Source organism: Myotis daubentonii, chromosome 11, assembly GCF_963259705.1.
Source record: "Myotis daubentonii chromosome 11, mMyoDau2.1, whole genome shotgun sequence".
Classification (NCBI taxonomy): domain Eukaryota; kingdom Metazoa; phylum Chordata; class Mammalia; order Chiroptera; family Vespertilionidae; genus Myotis; species Myotis daubentonii.
The window spans coordinates 63,654,782-63,678,724 of record NC_081850.1 but is presented as its reverse complement, the minus strand read 5'-3'; the positions used below and the strand labels follow the sequence as shown (position 1 = coordinate 63,678,724).

General features: G+C 40.1%; 1 protein-coding gene and 1 long non-coding RNA gene across 2 annotated transcripts in view; one reads left to right on the top strand and one right to left on the bottom strand.

Annotated features, from left to right (window-relative positions):
- Positions 1–10,297: 10,297 nt before the first annotated feature.
- Positions 10,298–11,819, bottom strand: LOC132212256 (uncharacterized). Its single transcript, XR_009447694.1, has 2 exons — positions 11,349–11,819; positions 10,298–11,127 (listed from the first exon to the last, which is right to left on the bottom strand). It is a non-coding gene; the product is annotated as an uncharacterized LOC132212256 (long non-coding RNA).
- Positions 11,820–14,137: 2,318 nt separating this feature from the next.
- Positions 14,138–23,943, top strand: part of SVEP1 (sushi, von Willebrand factor type A, EGF and pentraxin domain containing 1) — a 151,825-nt gene continuing 142,019 nt past the window's right edge. The window contains exon 1 of the mRNA XM_059657621.1: positions 14,138–14,994. Within this exon, the coding sequence (XP_059513604.1) occupies positions 14,464–14,994 (531 nt within the window). The 5' untranslated portion in view covers positions 14,138–14,463. The remainder of the gene's footprint in view (positions 14,995–23,943) is intronic.

Here is a 23,943-nt window from a genome sequence, read left to right as displayed (position 1 = left end):
GACCCGGTGCACAAAAATTTGTGCACTCTGGGGTAGGGGGTCCCTCAGCCCGGCCTGTGCCCTTTCGCAGTCTGGGACCCCTCGGGGGTGAGCACTTTCTGGCTTAGGCCTGCTCCCTGGGGGATTGGGCCTAAGATGGAAATCAGACATCCCTCTGGCATCTCAGCAGCCCTCGGGGGATGTCCATTTGCCAGCGGGGAGCAGACCTAAGCTGCAGTCAGACATCCTTAGCGCTGCTGAGGAGGCAGGAGAGGCTTCCACCACCACAGCTGTACTGGCAGCCATCAGCCTGGCTTGTGGCTGAGCGGAGATACCCCCTGTGAGAGCACACTGACCACCAGAGGGCAGCTCTTGCATTGAGCATCTGCCCCCTGGTGGTCAGTGTGTGTCATAGTGACCAGTCATTCCCAGTCTTTCTGCTGTTAGGGTCAGTTTGCATATTACCCTTTTACTATATAGGATAGAGGCCTGGTGCACAGGTAGGGGCCGGCTGGTTTGCCCTGAAGGGTGTCCCGCTTGGGTGCCTGGCCAGCCTGGATGACGGACTAATGGCTGTTTGCAGCTGGTCACACCCCCTTCAGGGTAGGGGTCCCCATTGGGGTGCCTGGCCAGCCTGGATGACGGGCTAATGGCTGTTTGCAGCTGGTCACGCCCCCTTCAGGGTGGGGGTCCCCACTAGGGTGCCTGGCCAGCCTGGGTGAGGGGCTGAGGGCTGTTTTCAGGCTGGTGGGTGACTGAAGCTCCCAGCCCCTTTTTTTTTATTCTGGGATTTATTTACCTTCTATAGCTGTCACTGGAGCTGAGAGCCAGCTCCAGCTCTGAGGCCATTGCCAGCTAAAAGCAGGTATCTGGGATTTATTTACCTTCTATAATTGAAACTCTGTTATCATCACTGGCGCTCTAAGCTCTGAGCCTGCTGCCGGCTGAAAGCAGGTACCTGGGGTTTGTTTAGCTTCTATAATTGCAACATTGTTGCATCTGGAGCTCAGAGTGGGGCTGCGGCAGGCGGGGAACCTTGGCTTCCTCCATCACTGGAGAAAGCAAGCCTCATGTTTGCTTCAGCTGCGTGGCTGCCGGCCGCCATCTTTGTTGGCAGTTAATTTGCATATCTCCCTGATTAGCCAATGGGAAGGGTAGCAAAGTTATGGTTAATTACCATGTTTCTCTATTATTAGATAGGATTCCCTTCTCTTAATAGTGCTCTAATCTTTTGCTGTATGAAGTGTGATCCATGGATCAGCAGTGTTGGTATCACCTGAGAGCTTATTAGAAATGTAGAATCTCAGTTCCAAGGCCATGTGTACTAAGTCAGCCCTACTTTTGAACAATCACATGCACACAAAGATACCCTGCAGTGAAGTATGGCTGGGGTCACTTCAATGAGAAACTGGTAGCTAACATGTAACTACGAGGAGAGGTCCAGTTTGGGCGAGACCATAAACACCATATCCTCCAGGTCTTGGTCAGAGGGAAGGTCTTGGATGGGAGTCAGAATTCCCAGGGAATGTGGGAGGGGAATAATGCCTAGCTTTGGTGGTTTAAAGAAATTCCTATTAAGTGGCTCTTGGGAAGTTCAAACATTGTAACTTTTTGGCTTAATTAGCGAATCTATTGCACATTCCACTGCTTTTGTATGGTTTCAAAGTATTACCAGAAATGCACCTTGCCATACCTATCACAATACTGGCAAATGCTTCCTGGCAGTATACATTTGTCCCTCACAGGCAGTATTAGTTTGCAGATACCACTCCAAAAGTATAAGAAATTGGTAAAAAAAAAAAAAAAAAAGACTTAATCACTTTCAGACAGAGATGAGAACTATGTTTTTGGTATATGCATTTTCCTTCTTATAAACACAAACTAACTGGAAAACTGACAAGAGAGGCGGGGCACTAGATGTTAATCCATAAACCAGAATCTATGGACAAAAGCTGTACAAAACACATTGAGGTCTTCCTCAAATTAGAAGGGAGAGCGATAGCAGATGTCCTTTTAGTGGCCTGACCTTGCCATTGTTGTTTGGTCAAGGATCTTAGTGCCTCTGAGGACACAGTTGGTCTTTTAAAAGCAGGAAGTAAAGCTTACATAACAAGCCACAAGCTACTGAAAACTGGTTGAATTGGGGAGTAGTGTTGCTGGATGAAGAAAGGCAAGTGCTTTGACTCTTTCTGAATGTGCACAAATACAAAGTACACAAATCCTGCTGAGAAAGTGTTGAAGGGCAATGGGGAGAGGGGATCCTGGGAAGAGAGGCTAATCAGACACTCTTTAAAATTTTTCTGCAGAAGCCTAAACTGTCCAAGGTTCTTGAAGAGTATACCAATTCTCCTCTCAATGAAGATGGTTTGGGAAGGGAAAGGGGATGGAATTAGAGATTTATAGAAAAAAGGGTAGACCAAAGAATCACCAAAAGTTTGGTTTGGGGTGACTTTAGTTACTTGATAGTTTTCAAGAAATTGATCCATCTCATCTGAGTTGTGTAATTTTTGTGATAGAGTTGTTTGTAATATTCCTTTATTCTCCCCCCCCCCCGCCCCTTTTGTTGTTCTTGTAATGTCTGTGAGGTCTGTAGTGATGATATTTTCCCTTTCAGTTCTAATGTCGACAACTTGCTTTTTCTCCCCATGGTCTGTCTAGCTAGAATCTTAATCAGACAACCATTCTTTGGTTTTATTGATTTTCTTTATTGTTTTTCTGTTTTCTTCTTTACATATTTCTGTTCATTTATTTAGGTTTATGTGTGATTATATATATATATATATATATATATATACACACACATACATATATATATACATATATATTAGTTTTAATTTGTTCTTCACTAGTTTATAAATATAAGGTTAGATATTAAGTTGAGACCTTTTCTAATATAAGCATTTAATACTGTAAATTTCTCAATAAGTACTGTTTTAGTCACATTGCATAAATTATGATCTGTTGTATTTTCATTTTCATTCAGTTAAAAATATTTTCTAATTCCTCTTGAGATTTTTCTTTGGCCCATAGGTTGTTTAATTTCCAAACATTTTTGAGATTTTTCCAGATGTCTTTGTTATTGATTTCCAGTTTAATTCCATTAAAGTGAGCACATACTTTGTATTATTTTAATTCTTATATATTGATTAAGGCTTATTTTATGGCCCAGGATATGATCTATCTTGGTGAATGTTCATTTGAAAGGAATGTGTATTCTGGTATTGTTGGATGGAGTATTCTATAAATGGCAATTAGTTTTTAATCTATACCATTGCTAATTTCTTTCTAGTTCTATGGATTACTGATTACAGATATCTCCAACTATATTTGTTAATTTACTTAGTTCTTATTTCAGTTCTCTCCCTTTTTGCTTCATGCAATTTGATTCTTGTTGTTAGGACCATACACATTTATGACTGTTATGTCTTCTTGGAGAATTCACCCCTTTTTCAGTGTTTAGTAACTAATACTGTTCCTTGTTATCTCTGATATTTCCTTATTCTAATGCCTACTCTGTCTGATATTAAATAGCAACTGCTTTGTCTGATATTAATATAGCAACTCTTTGATTGGTGTTTTTATGATATATATTTTGTCATTTACTTTCATCCATATTTAAAGTGGATTTACTGTAGTCAACATAGTTGAGTCCTTTTTATTTATTTTATTTTTTGTTCATTATTTATTTTTTGTTGAGCCTTTTAAAACAAATCTCTTTTTTAATTGGAACGTGCGAAAATATAGAAACCTTACATCCACATAGGTCCTTTTGCACTCCCTTCTTTATATTATAGTTGTAAATTATATTCATATACTCATATTGAAAACCAGACAATGTTATAATTGTTGCATCTAATAGTAGTACTTATTTAAAAATTTTTAAATAAAAAAGAATGTCATTTATTGATCTTGATATTTACCATTTCTGTTGCTCTTCTCTTATTTCTGGAATTCCATGTTTCCCTCAGGTATCATTTTTCTTCATCTTTTAAAGCTGCCTACAGTATTCCTTTTAGAGTAGACCTGCTGGTTTCTAATTATTCTAGCCTTTCATCAGCTAATAATTTGTTTATCTTGCTGTCATTCATGTAGGACATTTTATTGAGTCTAGAATTTGGGGTTGATAAGTACTTTCTTTCAGAAATTGAAAGTTTTTATTTCACTGTATTTGTCCTCCATGGATTTTGATGAGAAATCCTTGGTCATTCAAAATACTACTTCCATGTATGTGATGTGTAATTTGTTTCTGACTGAACTATATATACATATACTGATATAAATAAATATATATACTGATATGTACATATACACAAATATCTACTGATATATATTCAAATATACTGATATGTATATATATATATATATATCTGCAAATGCATTATATTTAAATATATTTAAATATAGTATACATTTAAATCTTTGATTTTCAGTAGTTTGATTATGATGTATCTGGGCATAGTTGTTCGTTGTTATTTTTTAGTTTATCCTGTATAGGGCTCTCAGAACCTGTTAAATTTGCAAATTTATGTCTTTCACTAAATTTAAGAAGGCTTAAATTTCAGTTATTGAATTTTTCAGTTTTAAATTTCCATTTGATTTATTTTTATAGTTTCTCTGCTCAAAACTTTTACTTTTCTATACATTTTAAGAGTGTTCACCTTTACCTTATGGAGCATGTTTATAATAGCTGCTTTAATATCTTTGCCTGATAATTCAAATATCTAGGCCATCTTAGGGTCTGCCTTTATTGATGGTCTCTTCCCAGTCAAAAGTGATCAGTTTTTTCTTTTTCTTTTTTTTTAATGTAATTTTGAGTGGTATCCTGAACATTTTGAACAACATTGTGAGAGTCCAGGTCTATTAAAATCATCTGGAGATGTCAGTTTCTTTTGTTTAGTTTTGTTCGGTTTTAGCAGTCAATCAAGCCAGTTAAGTTCAGACCACAAATTTTGTCTTTCCTTCTGTGGATGTCAATTCCAATGTAAGTTCAGTTTTCCAAGCTCTTTCTGTGCTTTTTGAGCTTTCTCTATTGGATTCAGGAACTCACGTTGCTGCTGTCATGGCAGATTACCCTAAAGCTTAGTGGCTTAACCCAGCAAACGTTTAGTATCTGACGTTTTCTATGGGTCAGGATTCCAGGTGTTGCTAAGCTGGATTTTCTGGCTCAGAGGGTCTCATAAGGTTGCAGTCATGGTATTGCCCAGAGCTGCAGTCATCTCAAGGCTTGACATTGGAGGGTCTGCTTCCCCGCTCACTCATGTGGCTATTGACAGCTTCAGAGTTCCACTTCAAAGCTCACTCTTTTCCTGTTGACAAGCTGCAGGTCCTTGCTGGCTGCTGGCCAGAGATATCATTCATGCCCTATGGGCCTCTCCATGGGGCATCTCACAACATGAGCAAGTGAGGGAGAGAGTGAAAGAGAGTGAGTGAAACAGAAAACAGACATTGTGTAACCTAATTTTGAAAGTGACTTCGCAACCCTTTTGCCATATTTTATTTGTTGGAAGTTAGTCATTAAGGCCAACCTACATTCAAAGGGAAAGAATTGTAAAAGGGCATGAATATCAGGAGACAGGATCATTAGGGGACATTTCAGAAGTTGCCTACCACTTTTATAACTAAATGCCTATGTGTGCAGGGTTTTTAAGAGCATCTATAATAATAAAAGGATAATATGATAATTAGACTGGATGTCCTTCCGGACGTCATTCCAGACATCCTTCCTTATGAAGCCGGGGCAGGAGGGAAGCCAGCCTGGGTCCTGGGTGCCGGAGGGAAGCCAGTGCTGGCAGCCGGGGAAAGGAAGGCCTACTCTTGCACGAATTTTCATGCATTGGGCCTCTAGTATTATACATCTTCAGACCTTTCCCATATAATATGGAAGAGTATAAAATACTGTAACATGTTTTGTTTCCGTCTTTTCTCAGTAAACATCCATCTGGATTCAATAGAAATTAAGGATGTTGAAAGTGGAGGGCAGTTCTAGAAAGAGCCAAGGGTCTGGAAAATAAATGTGGGTATGTTTGGTGCATCGTTTTAATGCTAGGATGGTTTCCTAGTCTGAATATTGTTAGGCGAAGTAAGCATAAGAAACATCTGTCTGGAGGAAAACAGCACAAATTAACAGGATGAACAGAAGTTAGTGGAGTATGTTACCTCATTTTATTATTATTTTTTAATCCTCACTGGAGGATATTGTTTTTCTATTGATTTCTAGAAAGAGAGTGGAAGGGAGGGAGGAGGGGGAGAAAAAGAGAAACATTGAGGTGAGAGAAACACATCGATTGGTTGCCTCCAGCATGCAACCCTACCAGGGTTGGGGAACCTGCACCTCAACCAAGGTATGTGCCCTTGACTAGGCATGGAACCTGTGACCTTTTGGTCTGTGGGCTGACGCTTTAACCACTGGGAGAAACAGCCAGGGCTGTTATCTCATTTTAAACCGTTCAAGTTTGCAAACATTGTAAGTCTGAGATCAACTCACATTCCATAAGGGATTAATTAAGCTACTTCAAATTGGTCCTTTATCAAGTAGTAAAATAAAAGTAATTTTTAGCTTTTATATTAGCTTCAGACCCATTGAGTACATTAAAGCTCTATGAAGAATTAGAATCCTTGCGTATGAGCCTGGCAAGTTGAAGAACAGGTAGCAGAGTCCTAAAAGTGACAGATTTGCTTCTAATATTGAATGGCAGAGAGTATTTTCCAAAGAGTTCCACAGTAATATTTTTCATTCCACATGATCTTCTGCAATGTGATCTCATTAATCCCTATGAAGAGGTAGAATCTATTTCCTCATCCCCTTGTATCTGCTTTAACCATTAGAATATGGCAGAAGTGATGCTATGCCATCTCCAGTCGTCACTCTTAACAGAGCCAGCAGCTTGTGCTTCCTGCCTCTTAGAGCTGTGCACACTGTATTAGACATCTGGGCTATTCTCTTAGAGAACCACATGGATATGCTTTGAATTTCATACATATGAGCAAGAAGCCATCCTGGACATGCTGCTCAATTGAGCCCCTAGGTGACTCCAGCCATGGCCTCCATCTAACTGCAATCACATGAGAACCAAGTGAGACCCAGTCAACTGATCCCAGTTAACCCACAGAATCATAGAAGGCAATAATAAATTATTGTTTTAAGTTATTAAGTTTTAAGGTGGTTTGTATACCACAATAAATGTTTGAAAATCATTGTTGACATAAAGCCAGAATTTGAAAAAATCACTTTACTATTATAAAAGACATTTTAGGAAGTTTATAATATTAAACTAGAGGCCTCATTGCATGAAGATTCGTGCAATAGGCCTTCTTTCCCCTGGCTGCCAACACCAGTTTTCCTCTGGCACCTGGGACCCAGACCTTCACTCTGGCCACCGCCTTCCATCTTTGCTCTGGACACAGCCTTCGCTGTGGCTGGAGCCTTCAATCTTTGCTCCTCGCTCCGGCTGGAGTCTTCAGCCTCTGGCCAGAGCTGCTCCTGTAGCTCCTTCCGCCCCCCACTCTCCCCCTCATAGCTTGATCACTGCTTTGCCTGCAGGCCTTGCCGACGGGCTCCTGGGTCCCAGGGTGCCACCTTGCCTGCGGCCTGGCTTTCCGATCATGATCACGGGCCACAGGCAAGGCAGCTCCTGGGTCCCGGGGGGCTGCCTTGCCTGCGGCCTGGCTTTCCGGCGGCTCTTGGGGTCGCACACGGAGGCCTGGATGGCAGCTCCCGGTGTCCTGCCCTGCTTGCAGTATGCAAATTAGCCACCATCTTTGTTGGTGGTTAATTTGCATATCACACTGATCAGCCAATGGTGATGGTAGCGAACGTACGGTTAATTACCATGTTTGTCTATTATTAGATAGGATTATTTAACCATGGAATACTGTTGATAAATATGTATCTCATAATATGTATCTTGTGGATTCACAAACTCAGGAATTTCCTGGGTGAAATATGAAACTGACTCCCATACATGGAGGGCAAAGAGAGACCATAGAAAGAGGCAGACCACTCTAGATTGGTAGGTAGCAGGTCTAATTAGCAAGGGGACTTACATATGATGCTTGTCTTAGGTGGCTGCAAGACAGGTAAGTCCTGCACCTGTCGGCCAGAATTTTAAAAGTTTATACAGAGGCTTTAATGAGGGTTCAGTCACATATACTGTCCTGATGGTCTCAACAACACATTTTCTCTCAAGGCTCATCTGTGAAAACAGTTCCTACTATGGGAATGCTGGGCAGACGTACATGTCAAGAATAGGACAGGGTGAGTAGCCTCTGAATGCTTGGGTCCAGCTTTCAAATCACTTGGTGGTCCCATTCTCTCAATGATCACTCCCAACACTACCTAGATATGGATACAAAGGTATATTCTGTAGCTTAAAGTATAATGAATAAAATAATAGCAATTGCTCTACCTTAAGATAAACATATTATTACATATTTATGATTTTTTTCTAGTGCATTTTTGAAAAAATTCATGTTACCTGAGTAATATGAACAACATACTTGTTTTTTTCCTCTCCTCACCATTTAACAGGGTGTATTGAGTATGTTCATAGCATTAAATATTTTTTAAAGCAAGCATAATGACTATGTAAATATTTGTATGCATTTACCATGCTTTATCTAAACATTCTTTTATGATATGCTAAGAATGCTTCCAACATTCCCAATATTTTGCTTTTGTATTTAGTAATGTAAATTCCAGCCTCACTCCTAAATGTGTGTGCTCCTCTATGATGATCTCCTTAGAAAGGATTCCTAGCTAAAGGATATGATCATTATCAGACCTTTAGAATAATCATATTATTGGATCAAGCGGCCAAGGACTAACCATGTAGAACAGTTCCACTTTCATCAAACTTTAGAGATGGCAAATAGATTCCATCTGGAGTACCAACCCCGATTAATTAGTGGTGGTGACCTGGTACTCCCTGATGAGAAGGCCTGCCAGACCACATCTGGGTCCAGCAGCAAAGAATGCTAAGATGAATTAGTAATGTTGAACCTTAATGAGGATGGAAGAATGGAAGCACATGTGCTTTGTGTCTGCCAACTCAGCCTTCAGCAGTTCTGGGAATGAAGATATATTCATAAATTTTTGCCAACATGAAATGCCAAAAAAGAAAGTTTCTTGTTTTGGTTATAATGCATATTTCCATAATTACACATGTGGTCGAATGGTTTCTCTTCTGCTTGGTGTCCATCTACATTTATTCTTTTGTGAATTGCTTTTCCATTACCCTTTGTCCATATTTTCAATTGTCTTGCTAACGTAGATGACTTACAAGAGTGCTTTATATATAAGGATAATAAGATTTTTTTTCTGCCATTTTCCAATTTGTCATTTTTCTTTTAATTTGTAATACTTTATGATGAATAGAAGTGTTCATTGCTACGTGGTCAAATAAATTTATGTTTCTCTTCATGGTTTCTTTGTATGCTTACAACATTCTTCCTTACCCTATAATCTCATAAACGTTCATCTACATGTTCATCTGGTTTATTATGATTTAATTTATATTTATCTCTTAATTTCATCAGAAATCTAATCTACTCCTAATGCATCTCAAAGAGAGACAGATTGAAAAGGGAAAAGACTGACCATGGAAATATCAAACAAATTGAAAATAGTGATACTGATGGTGATGCTTATATTAATAATTATTATTATAATTAAGTTGAAGTGCCATCCAGACACAGTAAAATTCAAAATAACTATATTAAATAAATAAAGGCTAATAGTACGTATGTTGTTGAAATTATGACATTAATTACTTTGTTAATAAGTAATTATTTACAAAGAATATACAACTATTATGAACATTTATGTATAGAATTTAATATATTACAAAAATTATAAGCAAACCCTAAAAGTAAAAATATAAGTTGTCAAAGAATAACTTTAACCAGAATTAAACATATTTTCAGTCTTGAACAGATGGAATAGATTAAAGATGGAATAGAGCATTTGGCTAATGTATATAATAAAGTTGATTTATAAGATAGAAGAATTTATATCTTACAACCAAAAATGCTTACTTTTCTCAAAAATCTAATGGTATGTTTCACGTTATTCATATATTAGGTGACAAGACATTTCAGTAAGAATAGTTCTATTCTTTGACCTCCATAAAATAAACTTGGGAATTAATTTAAAAATAGGTTAACAAAACATACAAACACTAGAGTTAAAATAATAATATAAAAATAAAATAAATCACTCCCTTCAGTGATTTCTGGGCCAAAGCAGAAATAAAAGTCCAGCTATAGGTTGTTTAGAAAATAATAATGACACTAAAGCTAATACTCATTTGTAGATAGAAAATTATATCTGCAAGAGCTTTATTTAAAAAGCAAAGTAAATGAAAATAAATGAACAAAGGTTTCAAGGTAAGGAAATACAATATAAATTGTCAGTATAAAAGTGTAAATTAATGTATCAGAAAACAAAGAGTCCAAGTGTTAGTTCTCTAAAAAAACATAAAATAGATAAAAATGTCCATAACGGTAATCAAAAGAAAAAAAAAGTAAAGTTGCCAATATATAACATAGAAATATGGTGGTAATTTGTGTGTTCACCAAATATTTCTAGCTTTTTGCTTTCTGGGAATATGGTAGGATTGTAGTTCCCTACTTCCTTTGGGGTCAGACATGGCCATGCAATTTTCTTTGGTCAGTAAAATGGTACAGATGTGATCTGTGTCGCCTTCGGGGGTAACTTCAGGAGACAGTGAGAAACTATGTCCTCTTTTCTCTGCTATAGCATTCATGAAAAGCATATATTGAGAGGGTACCTTCCATGGCTACAGATGTGGGTTTATTAGTCAGGATCAAGTTTGGCTGAAGGTGACAGTAAAACTCAAAATAAAAGGGGTAGATTGGCAATCTGAGATGAGCCCAGTGGTTCTGCTCTCTGAAGTCTGCAGGAACCCAGGCTCTTTTCAGTTTATTACTCACCCATCCCTAGAATGTGACCTTCATTCTCACGGTCCAAAATAGATGCTAGAGTTCTGCCACCACATTCATGTTCCAGGTGGAAAGATCGAGTAAGGAGGAAAAGGAAGAGACAACAGATAACAGATAGCAGCTGCGTTTAAAGGGGGTTTCCTGGAAGCTGCCACACAAAACCAGCACTTACATGTCATTGCCCAGAACCTAGCTCAGGGGTGGGCAAACTTTTTGACTCGAGGGCCACAATGGGTTCTTAAACTGGACCGGAGGGCCGGAACAAAAGCATGGATGGAGTGTTTGTGTGAACTAATATAAATTCAAAGTAAACATCATTACATAAAAGGGTACGGTCTTTTTTTTTTTAGTTTTATTCATTTCAAACGGGCCGGATCCGGCCCGCGGGCCGTAGTTTGCCCACGGCTGACCTAGCTCCATGGCCACATCCATCTGCAAGGGTGGCTGAGATATGTAGTTTTTCTTTCAGGCACCACTGTTCCCAGCTAAAACTTAGGAGCTCTATTGCTATTCAAGAAGGGGAAATCAGATGTGGTAGGTAGGTGACTAGGTGTCTCTGCCACAGTGAGTGTCTGACCTAAATGAGGACAACTATAATGCCCCATCCCCTCAACCCCAGCCTGGGTTAAGGAGTAGGCATATAACAACCCATGCCTGCTCTGGTGGGAATTCTTTAAGGTGGTGGTGGTGGTGCTACTGCTGCTGGTGGTGGTTTGTGTTAAATTTTTTTTTAAACTTGAGCTCGTGAGAAAGAATCTCTCCTTCTCAGATCATAAATCTGAAGACTGAGACATAATCTAACATGCAAAGAAAAGCAGAAGAGAAAAATACAAGACCTAAGTAGTTCTTGATTTCCTTTTCTACGCCTTTTTAAAAAAATTATTGTTTAAAGTACTACAAATAATAGTATATATGTCTCCTTTTCCCCCCCTCCATTGGCCTTTTTGAGATCAGTCTACCCCTGCCCTTTCTCCAGTGTAGTTACATGCGCCAAGAAATCCCTGTTTTCTTTACACAAGAAGTTGGGTGTCTATTTCTTGTAACCAAAGAGTCTTAAAGTAATTGTCTACCTCCCTGGGTTTTTGTAGGGAACACATGAGGGAGTGCACATAGTAGTTGCCATGGTGTCTGGCACATAGAGGTCCTGAAACATTTATGCTTGATGATATGTTTGAATAACACAGAGCAGATGAAATCTGGACAAAAAGTTTTCTTTTTCTAAGTCTCAGCTCAAATGAGATCTCACTCATTCCCCAGGAAGATTTAGATCTTGCTTCCCTTTTTCCATTCTTGCAGCCATCCTACTGCTTTGTAATTGTTTGCAAATCGATGTTCTCTTATGATAGCCCTTGAACTTTGGGAGGACTGGAACCAAGTCTTACGCATCTTTAAATTGTCAGTATTTGACTTTCTGGCACAGTAGATACTCTATAAATATTTTTAGAAAAAATAAGGATTTGAAGAGTATTCATGATTAAAGGTGGCAAAATAGCAACTAGCATTTATTCTAAGCACTGTCCTAAGAACTTTGTTTTTATGATTAAATCCTCATAACTCTTAATACAGTGGGGCCTTGACTTATGAGTTTAATTCGTTCCGAGACCGAGCTCGTTAAGGAGCTCATTAACTCAAATTACTCTATCAACTCAATGCAAAAAATCAGCGGAGAGACAGCTGGCATCTCAAAAAACTCGTTCGTTGGGTCACTCGTAAGTCAAGGCCCCACTGTATGCTATTACTATTAATCCATTTTATAGATGAGCAAACTGATGTCACATTCATACAACTAGTTAATGGCAGAGCCAAGATTTCATCCTAGGCGAAGAAATTCCAGAACCCTAACATTTCAACCAGTACACTGTGCTATATCTCTCACTGAAGGTATTTCATTAAATATAGATGGAATTAAATCATCTTATATTAGAGACAGGGAAGTGAGATCAGTGAATTCCATCATGAAATAGATGTAAAACTGAAGCCAAGGATTGGAAGTGACTGAGTTCAGGTGGTTTTTATAACAGCAGAAGCATATCTCCACAGGATTCCTGACTCCTATCTGGATTCTCTTTATCAAAGACGCCACCTCTTACGCAGAGTGCGCTCTTTCTGGCGCAGGCACCACCCCTGTTACGCTCTTGGCTGCACTCCCAGGTGCAACTTGTTTCAAAGTAGCTACGTGCTGAGTATCATTCAAAGGAGATCTCACATGTTGAAACAAACTATGAGCACCTGAAGGGGGCTGGGGAAAAGGGACGCCAGCTCATTCTTCAGATTTCAGCACAAACTTCATATCCTCGGAGAAGGCTTCCCGGGGCCTCTCCAAGGTCAAGTCTGTCTACCTAAGCTTTCCTTCATAGCACTTAGCATGGTCAGTTGTGATTATATATATATTATTTGTGGAATATCTGGCTAATGGCCATCTTGCTCATTACCCTATAAGTTCCGTGAGGACAAGATCCATGTCAATTTTTGTTCCTCCTTCTATACCTAGTGTCCTGGCACATAAGGCACTCAAAAATATTTGTTGACTTTGGGGAGTGAGCACACAATGCAATATACAGGGCGTGTACCATAGAAATGTGCATTTGAAATCTATATGGTCCTATTCACCAATACCACCCCAATAAATTTAAAAAATATATTTGTTAAATGGAAAAAAAGGATGAATCAGTAAATGCATGACTGAAGCACCCGGACAAATCATCCCAGTGGGGCAGAGACACCCCATATATGGTGTGATCTGAGGGCACCCTCAAGAGACTGCACTCTCACACACCAAGGCCCAGAAATCCCCACCAGGAAAGTCAAACATGTGTTTGGTGAAGACGGGGGCACCGAAGGGGGGAGGGGGGAAGGACGCAAAAGGTGAGCAAGCAGTTTTCAAAGGATGCTTTCAATTCCCTGGCGGGTCCGCGTGTGTGTTTTCCTCTACAAAGTGTTTCCAATTACTGTGGCACTCTCGGTATCTGGATCCATCTCCAGTGAATTCCTCTGCAGCTCCTGCCAGACATATGGGATCAATCAGGCCTTGGGCGCTGGTGCGCTTGCTGCGGGAATGTTGACAGCCTGACAGACGCGGGTTCTGGTGTCATGGAATCTCCTAGCCTTTGGCTGGATCCCGGGAGAAGAACCAGAGGGGGAGGAGAGAGACCGAGGCAGAGATAGAGGCAGGAGAGGGCAGGGGGGAGCGGCAAAGAGCGCGAGAGGGAGAGGAGGGAAGCGGGAGATTTTTCTTGACTGCCCCCTTTCCTTCAAACATTTTATAGGCTTCAGGGAGAGAAAGGAGGAGGAGAGAGGAGAAAAGGGACGGGGAGGGGGGTAAAGAGGGCGCGCCGTTCCTCCCGAGGCCCCCCGCTGCCGGAGGAGTCTGGATTGTGTCCCCAGTGTCAGATGAAAGGGCGGTAAGGCTCCTGGCCGCCGTCCCGCGCCCCGCGCCGCGCACGCCCCTCCACGAGCCCGGCCGCCGAGCGTCTCCGCGCCTGGGTCGCGCCTGAGCTGCGGGGCAGCCGCTCGCTCTCCAGCGCGATGTGGCCGCGCCTGGCCCTTTGTTGCTGGGGTCTGGCGCTCGTTTCGGGCTGGGCGACCTTTCAGCAGACGTCCCCGTCCCGCAATTTCAGCTTCCGCCTCTTCCCCGAGGCCGCCGCCGGGGCCCCGGGGAGGCTGCCCGCGCCCCCCGCGCCCAGCGAGGACGCGCCCGAGAGCAAAGTGGAGCGGCTGGGCCAGGCGTTCCGGCGGCGCGTGCGGCGGCTGCGGGAGCTCAGCGAGCGCCTGGAGCTCGTCTTCCTGGTGGACGAGTCGTCCAGCGTGGGTCAAGCCAACTTCCTCAGCGAGCTCAAGTTCGTCCGCAAGCTGCTGTCCGACTTCCCCGTGGTGCCCACGGCCACGCGCGTGGCCATCGTGACTTTCTCGTCCAAGAACAACGTGGTGCCGCGCGTCGACTACATCTCCTCCCGCCGCGCGCACCAGCACAAGTGCGCACTGCTCAGCCGCGAGATCCCCGCCATCACCTACAAGGGTGGCGGCACCTACACCAAGGGCGCCTTCCAGCAAGCCGCGGTAAGGCTCCCGCCCCTCCGGAACCCGGCCCCCGCTTCCCCACTTCCCCGCTCCCCACAGCCCGGGCCCTTCCCACCCACCACCGCCTGGCCAGCTGTTACCTTGGGCAAGCCACAAGCCACCTAAGTCCAGTGTCCCCTGCACAAAATCAGTCATACTACCTTCCCATTGTCGTGGGGGTCCCATGGGATAACGGGTTTTAAATGGTTACCTGGATGTCAGGCTCCTTAAGTGGTCATCTTTGCGGACGCCCTTGGGAAGGTGTCTTTAAGATGCTGTACCTAGTCACACTTGTAAGAACAGACCGTGCTTCCGCTCGAACAGGTGAGTGTGTCTTACGAAATGTCTCTAAAGATAAGACATGCAGTGCGTATTTCCCCAATTTTCTTATACGCTATTTAATGCTTTCAGTATGCATTTCATTGCATACCTTCCGCTACCTTTGCAGATTCTTAGTATCTGGAAGAGGAAGTCAGGCTTAAATGATGGGCTTTTACAAAATTTAACTTTGACTACAAAGTAATACATACTCAGTTGAAGAAAATTTGGAATATATAGAAGTGTTTGACACATAATAGCAAGCCAATGTTTGTGGAAATCATGAAAAAGAAGGGAGGAAAAGAAAAAAAAAAAGCCTATAATCCCGTCACCCTTAAAAAGCCACTGTTTACATAGTGTTGAACATTTGCCCAGTATCACATCTGTACATACTTCTAACCAAATTGGTGTCTGGCTGTGCTATAGCCTACATTTTTCATTTGTTATATCATGAAATGCTATACATTTTACTGTGTATATAATATAGATATGTTGTTTATCTATGTTAGTTTCATACTATTTTATTGAACACCTGTGTCATAACTTATTTTACCTGTCACTGTTGTTGGACACAGGTTTCTTTTATTAGCTAAGTCATAGTAAACACATGTATTTTTGGACCCGTTTTACTTCTTTAGGAAATTTCTATAAAGTTTCCTAATGAGAGGATATGAAAATTTATGAATTTCTTGGTACATACTGTCCATTCTCCCTTGGTCAGGGCTGTATAAATGTACATTCTCACCAGTACAGTATCACAGCAGTAAGTTTGCCACATGGTCACCAATATAACATGTACTATTATTTTTAATATCATTGCCAATTTGGTAGGAGAATAGAGGTACCAATTTAGCAAATTCATTTTTTTAGTTTTATTGAGGATGAACATTTTTCAGTACATTTATTGGGCATTTGTATATTTTCAGCTCATAAGTTTTTCCCATTTTGCAATAATGGAATGTGGTTTTTTCCTTAATGATTTGTAGAAGCTCTTTATATAGTAAGACTGGTAACTCTTTTTTGTATATGATATACATGTTTTTCCAGTTTACTGTCTTTCACTTTGGTTCATTGCAGTGTTGTTAGATAGATGGTTTGAGTTTTTATATATTTAAATCTATCAAACTTTGTTCTTAAGAACCTATATTTGCTTTTATTCTTAGAATGGTATTCCCATTTCCCAAATCATAGAAGTAGTTTTCCATTTAACAGTTTAAGTCACCTAAAACTTATTTTAGTGTATAGTATGACAAATACGTCTAATATTATTTTTTAATAAATGGTTAACCAGTTGTCTCAGCACCATTTGTTTAATAGTCATTCATCCTTTTCCAATTTAATTGAGTAGCACTTTTATCATACTCTACTTACAGGGAATTTGATTTCCTCCTGGTTTGCTATTAACTTTAGGTTATCTATTATTTTTAAGCTTTGAAGATATGATTTCATTATTATAACTTTATAGTATACTTAAATATCTGATACTGAAAATTCTCTCTCCTTTTTCTCATGTATTTTTAAAAAATCAACTCTTATGTATTTATTTACTTAATAGAAGTTTTAACTCATTTTCACATATTCCAAATGAAACCATCGAGGATTTTAATTTCAATATAAAAATTGTTAACTTGGGGATTATTTATATTTTACAATAGTAGTCTTTCCACATCAAAAGTATGGCTCATTCACTTATACCCTTCAGTAAAGTTATAGATTTCTAATAATTAAGTCCTGCATATATTTTCAAAATTCAGACCTAAATATATTCTATTCAGTACTGCAATTATGAATGACATCTTTTCAAATTAAAATTTAAACAATTATTTTTGTATAGAAACATTGATTTTTTTTTTTTTACTATGCCTTCAGCAGCTGCATGCTTGTTGAAGTCTCTGGTTCATTTGTTTTTCTTTTTTTTTCAAATACATTTTATATTACTGAAACTAAGTGTTTATTGTGTAAAATAATCAGAAAAAGTTTCTGTAAGTACACTGTAATACTTTGGTATATACCCTTCTTGACTTTTTGCAGTTGTCTAGTTAATAAGTATGTTTTTTGTGCATATACTCCTATTGTACATAAATGATGTTTACCAAAAAGGATTGCACTATACGTCCTCTTTTGTAATTTGACTTTCTTTCCACCATATTTTCAGTCTTTTTTCCATAATAAGAAATACACATCTACTTTATCATTTTTCCATAGTTACACAGAATTCCACTGTAGAATGGTTTTTATTTTTATCATGCAATTACTTATTATTATATATTTAGGCCGTTATAAACAATGCTTTGTGACTAAATCTTTGTCCAAGTCTCTAAAAATTTCCTTAATGCAAATTTCTAAAGTGGTAGGTATTATTGCATCAAAGAATATGCCCATTTCTTAAGGGCTTTGATTCATGTGTCAAGTTTCTCTACAGAAAATTGGTACCAAATTGTACTATTAGGATCAGTACCTAGACGGAACAGGTTAGTATCATTTGAATATGCCTCCCCAACTTTATATGTAAAAAATTGAGTCACGTTAAAAAAAAAAAAGCACTCACCTGAGGACATGCTTAGAGAGAGGAAGAGAGAGAGAGAAAACAACAACATCAATGTGATGTGGGAGAGAAACATTGATCAGTTGCCTTCTGTACATGCCCCAACTGGGGATCAAACCTGCAACCCAAGTATGTACCCTGACTGGGAATTGAACCCCCAACCTTTCGGTGCATGGGATGACACTTCAACAAACTGAGCCACTCTGGTCGGGCAAGTGAGTCCCATTGTAAGTTGCATTTCTTTATCAGTGAGGCTGAATACATTTTTTCATATATTATTTGTCATATAGAACTCTTTTTTGGATACTCATTAAAAAATTTTGGGATTATTACCCATTTTTTTATTCAAGGGTGGTTATTTTTCTTATTGATTTGCAAATGCTCTTTAAATCTTCGTAATATCAACCACCTGCTACTACATAAGAGGGAAATATTTTTTCTCGGTGTTTCACATGCCTTTTAATTTTGTTTGTGATAGCATCTATCCTTTTATCAATCTACTGAATCTAACTTTCTTTTTATCTGTTCACTTCTGGTCTCTTACAAGGCTTAAGAGACTTTTGCCTTTAAAAGCTGAATTCCTGAAAGATGCTCTCTGTTTATCGAAGTAGTTGCGCCAGGCAGGGTTCAGTTCTGCAGACCCAGTCTCTGTTGGTGTCCACTCCAAGGACTCATGAGGTCCCACTGGCTGGCCTTATTCCTGGTGTCTCTGCCCACTCCATCAGAGAGGAACCTCTGCATCAGGGGAAACTTGCCATATACTAGCTCCTCTGTTTGGCTTGGCCAGGTTTGTCGGGGGCCTCCGAGTACTGTTGATCCAAAACAGTTAAATGGGTAATGAGTCGGGTACGCACTGCTCGCCTCAAGACCTACTCTGTCTTCAGCCTCCTCCTTCCAAGTATTACATCCTATCTTGGAAAGTGGAACTGCCAACAAGGTTCCCAGTGCCTTTCTTTAGCTGGGATCCATGCGTAACCTAACAAGCGAAGACTTCCCAAAACTTTGTGTGAACTGACCTTGCCCTGGATTTTAATTTGCTTTTCTCATTTTGTTTGGGTTCTGAGCAGATGCAGCTGGACTCAGTCCCTGTCTAACCTGGAAGCTGACATGTCTTTATTGTAACTTTTCCAAACCTCTGTTGAGCACTATTAGGAATAATTAAAATATGCTTGGGGAAAATTGATAGAAGATGACCAGTTTTTAGAAATGGCATTGGTGGAGGTTTGAATATGGATTTTTCCATAGAGATCAGGCAAGCATGTTTCATCGCAGAATCAGTTTGAGAATGGTAAGCTATATACCTAGTTTGGGTTTGAATATGAACTATCATATCATGGAAGAGAGGCAGTTCATCAGATTCCCATGTGTGCAGAATGCTAATAATTGGAACTGACTGTGATCTGGCCTGTAGGTGAAATTGAAAATCATAGAGACATTTTTGAGGTTATTAATTACTTTCTCCAGAAAAATTAGTTTTTCAGATCTTTCCATTTGAAACTGAATGCCCCCACAATTATGCACAGATACAAACACAGGGAGACAAACATACAAATACATAAAAGTACACAGACACATGCTTGCAGGTACACAGTACCCCTCACAATTCAGATATCTTACTCCTCTGATGTAAAATCTCAAGATGCAGAGTTTCCTTTACCCATGTGAAATTTACTGTTATCTTTCAGCACATGTGAGAAACTAAAGAGAAGGGATAACTGTGTTGCTTTACTTTTTATTTAGTGTCAGGATTGTACCACTTGATGGGGAGTATATGTGTGGACACTGTTATCACACTTTATTTGAATAAACTGCTGTGTAGACATATTCTTTTTAGACATCATCCCAGCATTCATCAAAGGCGCAAAGACTAAAGAATAATCTGTAGTCAGCAAAGATTTTTTTTTTTCAGAGGCACAATCAATATAATGGGGGAGAGGTTTAGCACCTGGAACTTAATTACATGAAAAACTTTTACAAAATTAACAGAAAGTTCTTCAGGTTTTCTTTCCCAGGGAATGAGTGTTTTGTAATGCCTTCTCTTCTTGGCTTTTCTCCCAACATGAATTTATAAATTGTCTTCCTAAACAGCACACTTTACGTTGGGCATTGTGAATGCTTCTTCCAGGCCCCAGTGAGGAGAAACGGGCAAAGACAGTCACATCCTTCTTTAAGGAGGCTCTCAGGCAATCACACAATGCTTCCATGTAGATCTCATTGGAGGGAAATTGGTCTCATCCCAACCTTTCGTTTCATGGAGCTTTATTGCTAAAGAGAAAGACAAGGATGGGTGCTGAGGAAGTGAGGAGTGGTCTTTGTCATACCAGTGTGTCAAGAAGAACGTCTGTCTAACCAAGAAGATGTCTGGGAATCCCCATTCATTTCTTCCATCAAGGGCAGTGGCTTGGGCCTGCTCAAGATGGAAGGGCCAGGCTTTGCCTAAGTAAAAAATACCTTAGTCCTTGTGCTATATTATACTTCTTTAGTAAAACTATCAAAGTTCCAGAGCAATCCACTTCAACTTGGCAACAGAGGCTTCCTATGTTAGTTTCCCAGAAGCCAGAAGCTTCTAAATAACAAGTCATTCACTCCTGAATGAAAGAGTATACCGAGAGTGATGGGGGAAATGCACACTATGAAATAAAATTGATGTTTCATTGCTAATCACGCAAAGCCACATGACATTTTTCAGGACAACCTGGTTCTTTGGCTTGATAGGAGACCTCTGCAGTAAAAGGAATTTGTAGCTCTTGTTGTCTCTGCCTTTCCCATAAGTTTTAAAGATTGTTCTCTGGCCTGGCTGGTGTGGCTTAGTCAGTGAGCATCAACCTATGAACCAGGAGGTCACGGTTTGATTCCCAGTCAGGGCACATGCCCGGATTGTGGGCTCAATCTCCAGTGTGGGGTGTGCAGGAGGCAGCCGATCAATGATTCTCTCTCATCGTTGATGTTTCTATCTCCCTCTTCCTCTCCCTTCCTCTCTGAGAGCAATAAAAGTATATATTTTTAAAAAAGATTGTTCTCTATCCGGCCATATGAAGAGTGGACTTCTGGCAGAGAGTCTGCTTATACACAGTAATCTGCTCTAGGTTTGGAGGCCAATTGTGAATAGGTATACTCTGTGAGAGCTGTTGTTCTCCACGTATGTGGTTACGGTATTTCCCTTGACGTGAATGACAGTGGGGGAAAAAATCTGTAATACACGAGTAAGTGCATTATCTTACCAATCTTTATGAAAAGATTTAGAAAGAATTCATCTTCTTTGCTATCTATGTTTCTCATGAGGTAATTCAAGAAGTTGCTGTTTTATTTGCGTAAAGAGTTGAGCAACAGAGATTTTTCAAATCCAGGGCACATTTCTTTCATAGCTCAAGTACGTGTGGAAGCTTTGAGCATCAGGATAGGTTATAATTACTACACCTGTTAAATTAGTGATCCCTACCTTCTTTCATGTGGAGATGCCATATAAAATTAAGGAAAAATAACTTCCTATAAGATTAATAGAAACATTTTGAAGAAAGTTTTTTAGCAGGACTTATTATATGATGAAATCATTTATTAAATAAGGTTAATTATTTAGTAAATTTACTTAGTCATTTATGAAGCAAAGTCCAAGGTGAATATTTTTCAAGTTGTAAGTTCCTGATAGATTATATAAAATATATTTTGAGGGTTATGAGTTCAATGCACTATTTTCTTAATTCCTGCTGAAATGCTCCTAATTGCCTTCATTGTATAATTTCCACTATACTGTACCTGGTTATTGGATATACTGTTGCTAATGCAAAAGACAGATTTTAAAAAAATCAATGATGCTATTGGTGATGGAGACTGTGGCTTTTGCTGCATAGCTTCCTAATACTGACACTCTAAATGAGAGTGACTGGCCTTCCCAGGAACAGGCAGTGCTGGGCGCATTGGAGCCTCGCTCTGTGAAACAGGCTCTTCTGGGCAGCGAAAGGCCAAAGAGAAGGGGAGAGGGAGGGCTAAGGAAATCCTCCTCTGCAGGGGAAGAGTGAGAAATGAGTGAGAAAAGGAAGTGTAGGGAATGGAGGATGTAAGGGGGCCAGAGGGTAACTTCCCAAAAAGCTAGAAGCAGCAACCACAAGTTCCAGCTTTAACCAAATAAAAATATATCCATACTGGCATATGTTGTACTCAATAAAATCATATTCTAAAAACTATTTAATGACATAGTAAATTGTCCAAACAGCATATTCAATGAGCTGAAGCTGTGTGTGTTTATTATCAGTATGTAAAACTGTATCCATAGAAGTCCAGTTTCCTAACATAAAATATATGTACTCAAAATAAGCTAGGAAGAAAATTTTCAAAATGTTAATGGTAGTTATCTCCAGGCAGTATATTTACCTATTTAAATATATCCATTTCTTCTGCTAATAACTAATTTGGAAAATTAGTTATAATGACCATGTGTTGCCTACTAGGAAGTGAAGCGTTACTGTCTGCCTGGGCAGGTGATTGAAGGCGTATCTTTGGAGCACCTGAAGGCATAGCCTGAAGCGACTGGTCTCCAGGATTACAATCCTTTTACATCTCAGGTTTTACCTTAAATATTCATGAGAACTTTTGAATTCTATTCCACAATACAGCTCTGTTTAGGAAATAAAATGATGCTTTAGTTTCTTATCAGGAAATTGAAATGAAACAATTTCAACCTTTTTTGGTCCAATGCCAAGGGCTGTAGCATTGAGTCCTCCAGGATGTGAAAAATGTGTGCTGGGAAATCACTGACCCCCTAGCCCGTGGTACTCACTCTCCTCTCTTCTAGTGTCACACTGGTTCTTGAGAATCCAGAGTCACATAAACACACACACACACACACACACACACACACACACACACACACACACACAGCCCACACTTGGTAGTGGTTGTTTCACTGCTTGCCAAGCTGCCTGTGGATATTCACTGAGAAGAGAAGCCCAGACAACTGGCCAAGAGGAGACAGTGGCTGCAGAGGAGGGTGGAAGTAACTGACTCTATCACCTTGATGAGAGGTCAGGAGAACATGGCTTCCTTTGGCTTGTCTCACAGAGAGCGATGCTGACCCAATGCTTTCTCGGTCTCTCTCACTCTCCCTGGTAATACTCATCAGAGAACAATCTTGGGGGAGAAAGATGCGCTCTAACCCACTGATGTCATCACATGTAAATGAAACAATTGCCGTAAAGGACCCATTTCTACAATTAATTCACCTGAGGCATTCAAGCTTCATTTCTTAGTGTGATTTTTGTCCTCGGCAGTAAAAGGCAGCCTCTTTGCTGTTGTTGATGGAGAGGGTTCAGGCACGTCCCAATGTGTTGTTTGATAGTGTATTTTGATATTGGCATCTCTTTCAACTAGGCTCACTCATATTGACTTACAGCATTTGAGTCATATCTCATTGAGTAAGGCCTCATTTTAACCCAATTTTATAGGCTTTACCTTTCCAGATGAATCTAATATGGACTTTGAAAGAAATTAAGCAATTTTCATTTATTTGTTTGTGTTTTTCACAGTGCTATTTCCAGCCAAGATTTCTCTCTTTTTAGTCACAGTTTCCTATAAAATATTCATGTCTGGCTTTTAAATATTGCTCCAAAAGTGATGGTTTCAGGCAATTATTGTTGGAATGTCCTAGCAATAAAGATACCCAAGTGTAGGCTGTTTGTATCTAATCAGCAGTAAAAATCTGCATGTTAAATACTCATCTGCAGCAGGATGTTATGTGTGACTTCCTCTGTTGCCCCAGATTTGGCACCAGGACCCATGGCTTCAACTGAGAAGCACCAAGTAGCGCACATTTAAAGAGAGCCGCCAACAACTGAGACTGTGTATTCCCTCCAAGGTCACGGACACTGTGCAGAACAGGCCCCACCCATCATTTTACTCTAGTTCGTACCACCCCATGTGTGGGAGCAAGAGGCAGAGACAGAGAAACAGAGCAGACATTGGGATCGCTGGGGAGAGCAGTGCTCATACGGAAGGGGGAATCCCTCCAGAATCTCCAAGAGAGCTTTCCTCTTCCAGCAGCTAAGCAGGGGGAGACCAGCTCTCTCTATAATGGTTGGCAATTTATTTGGGCA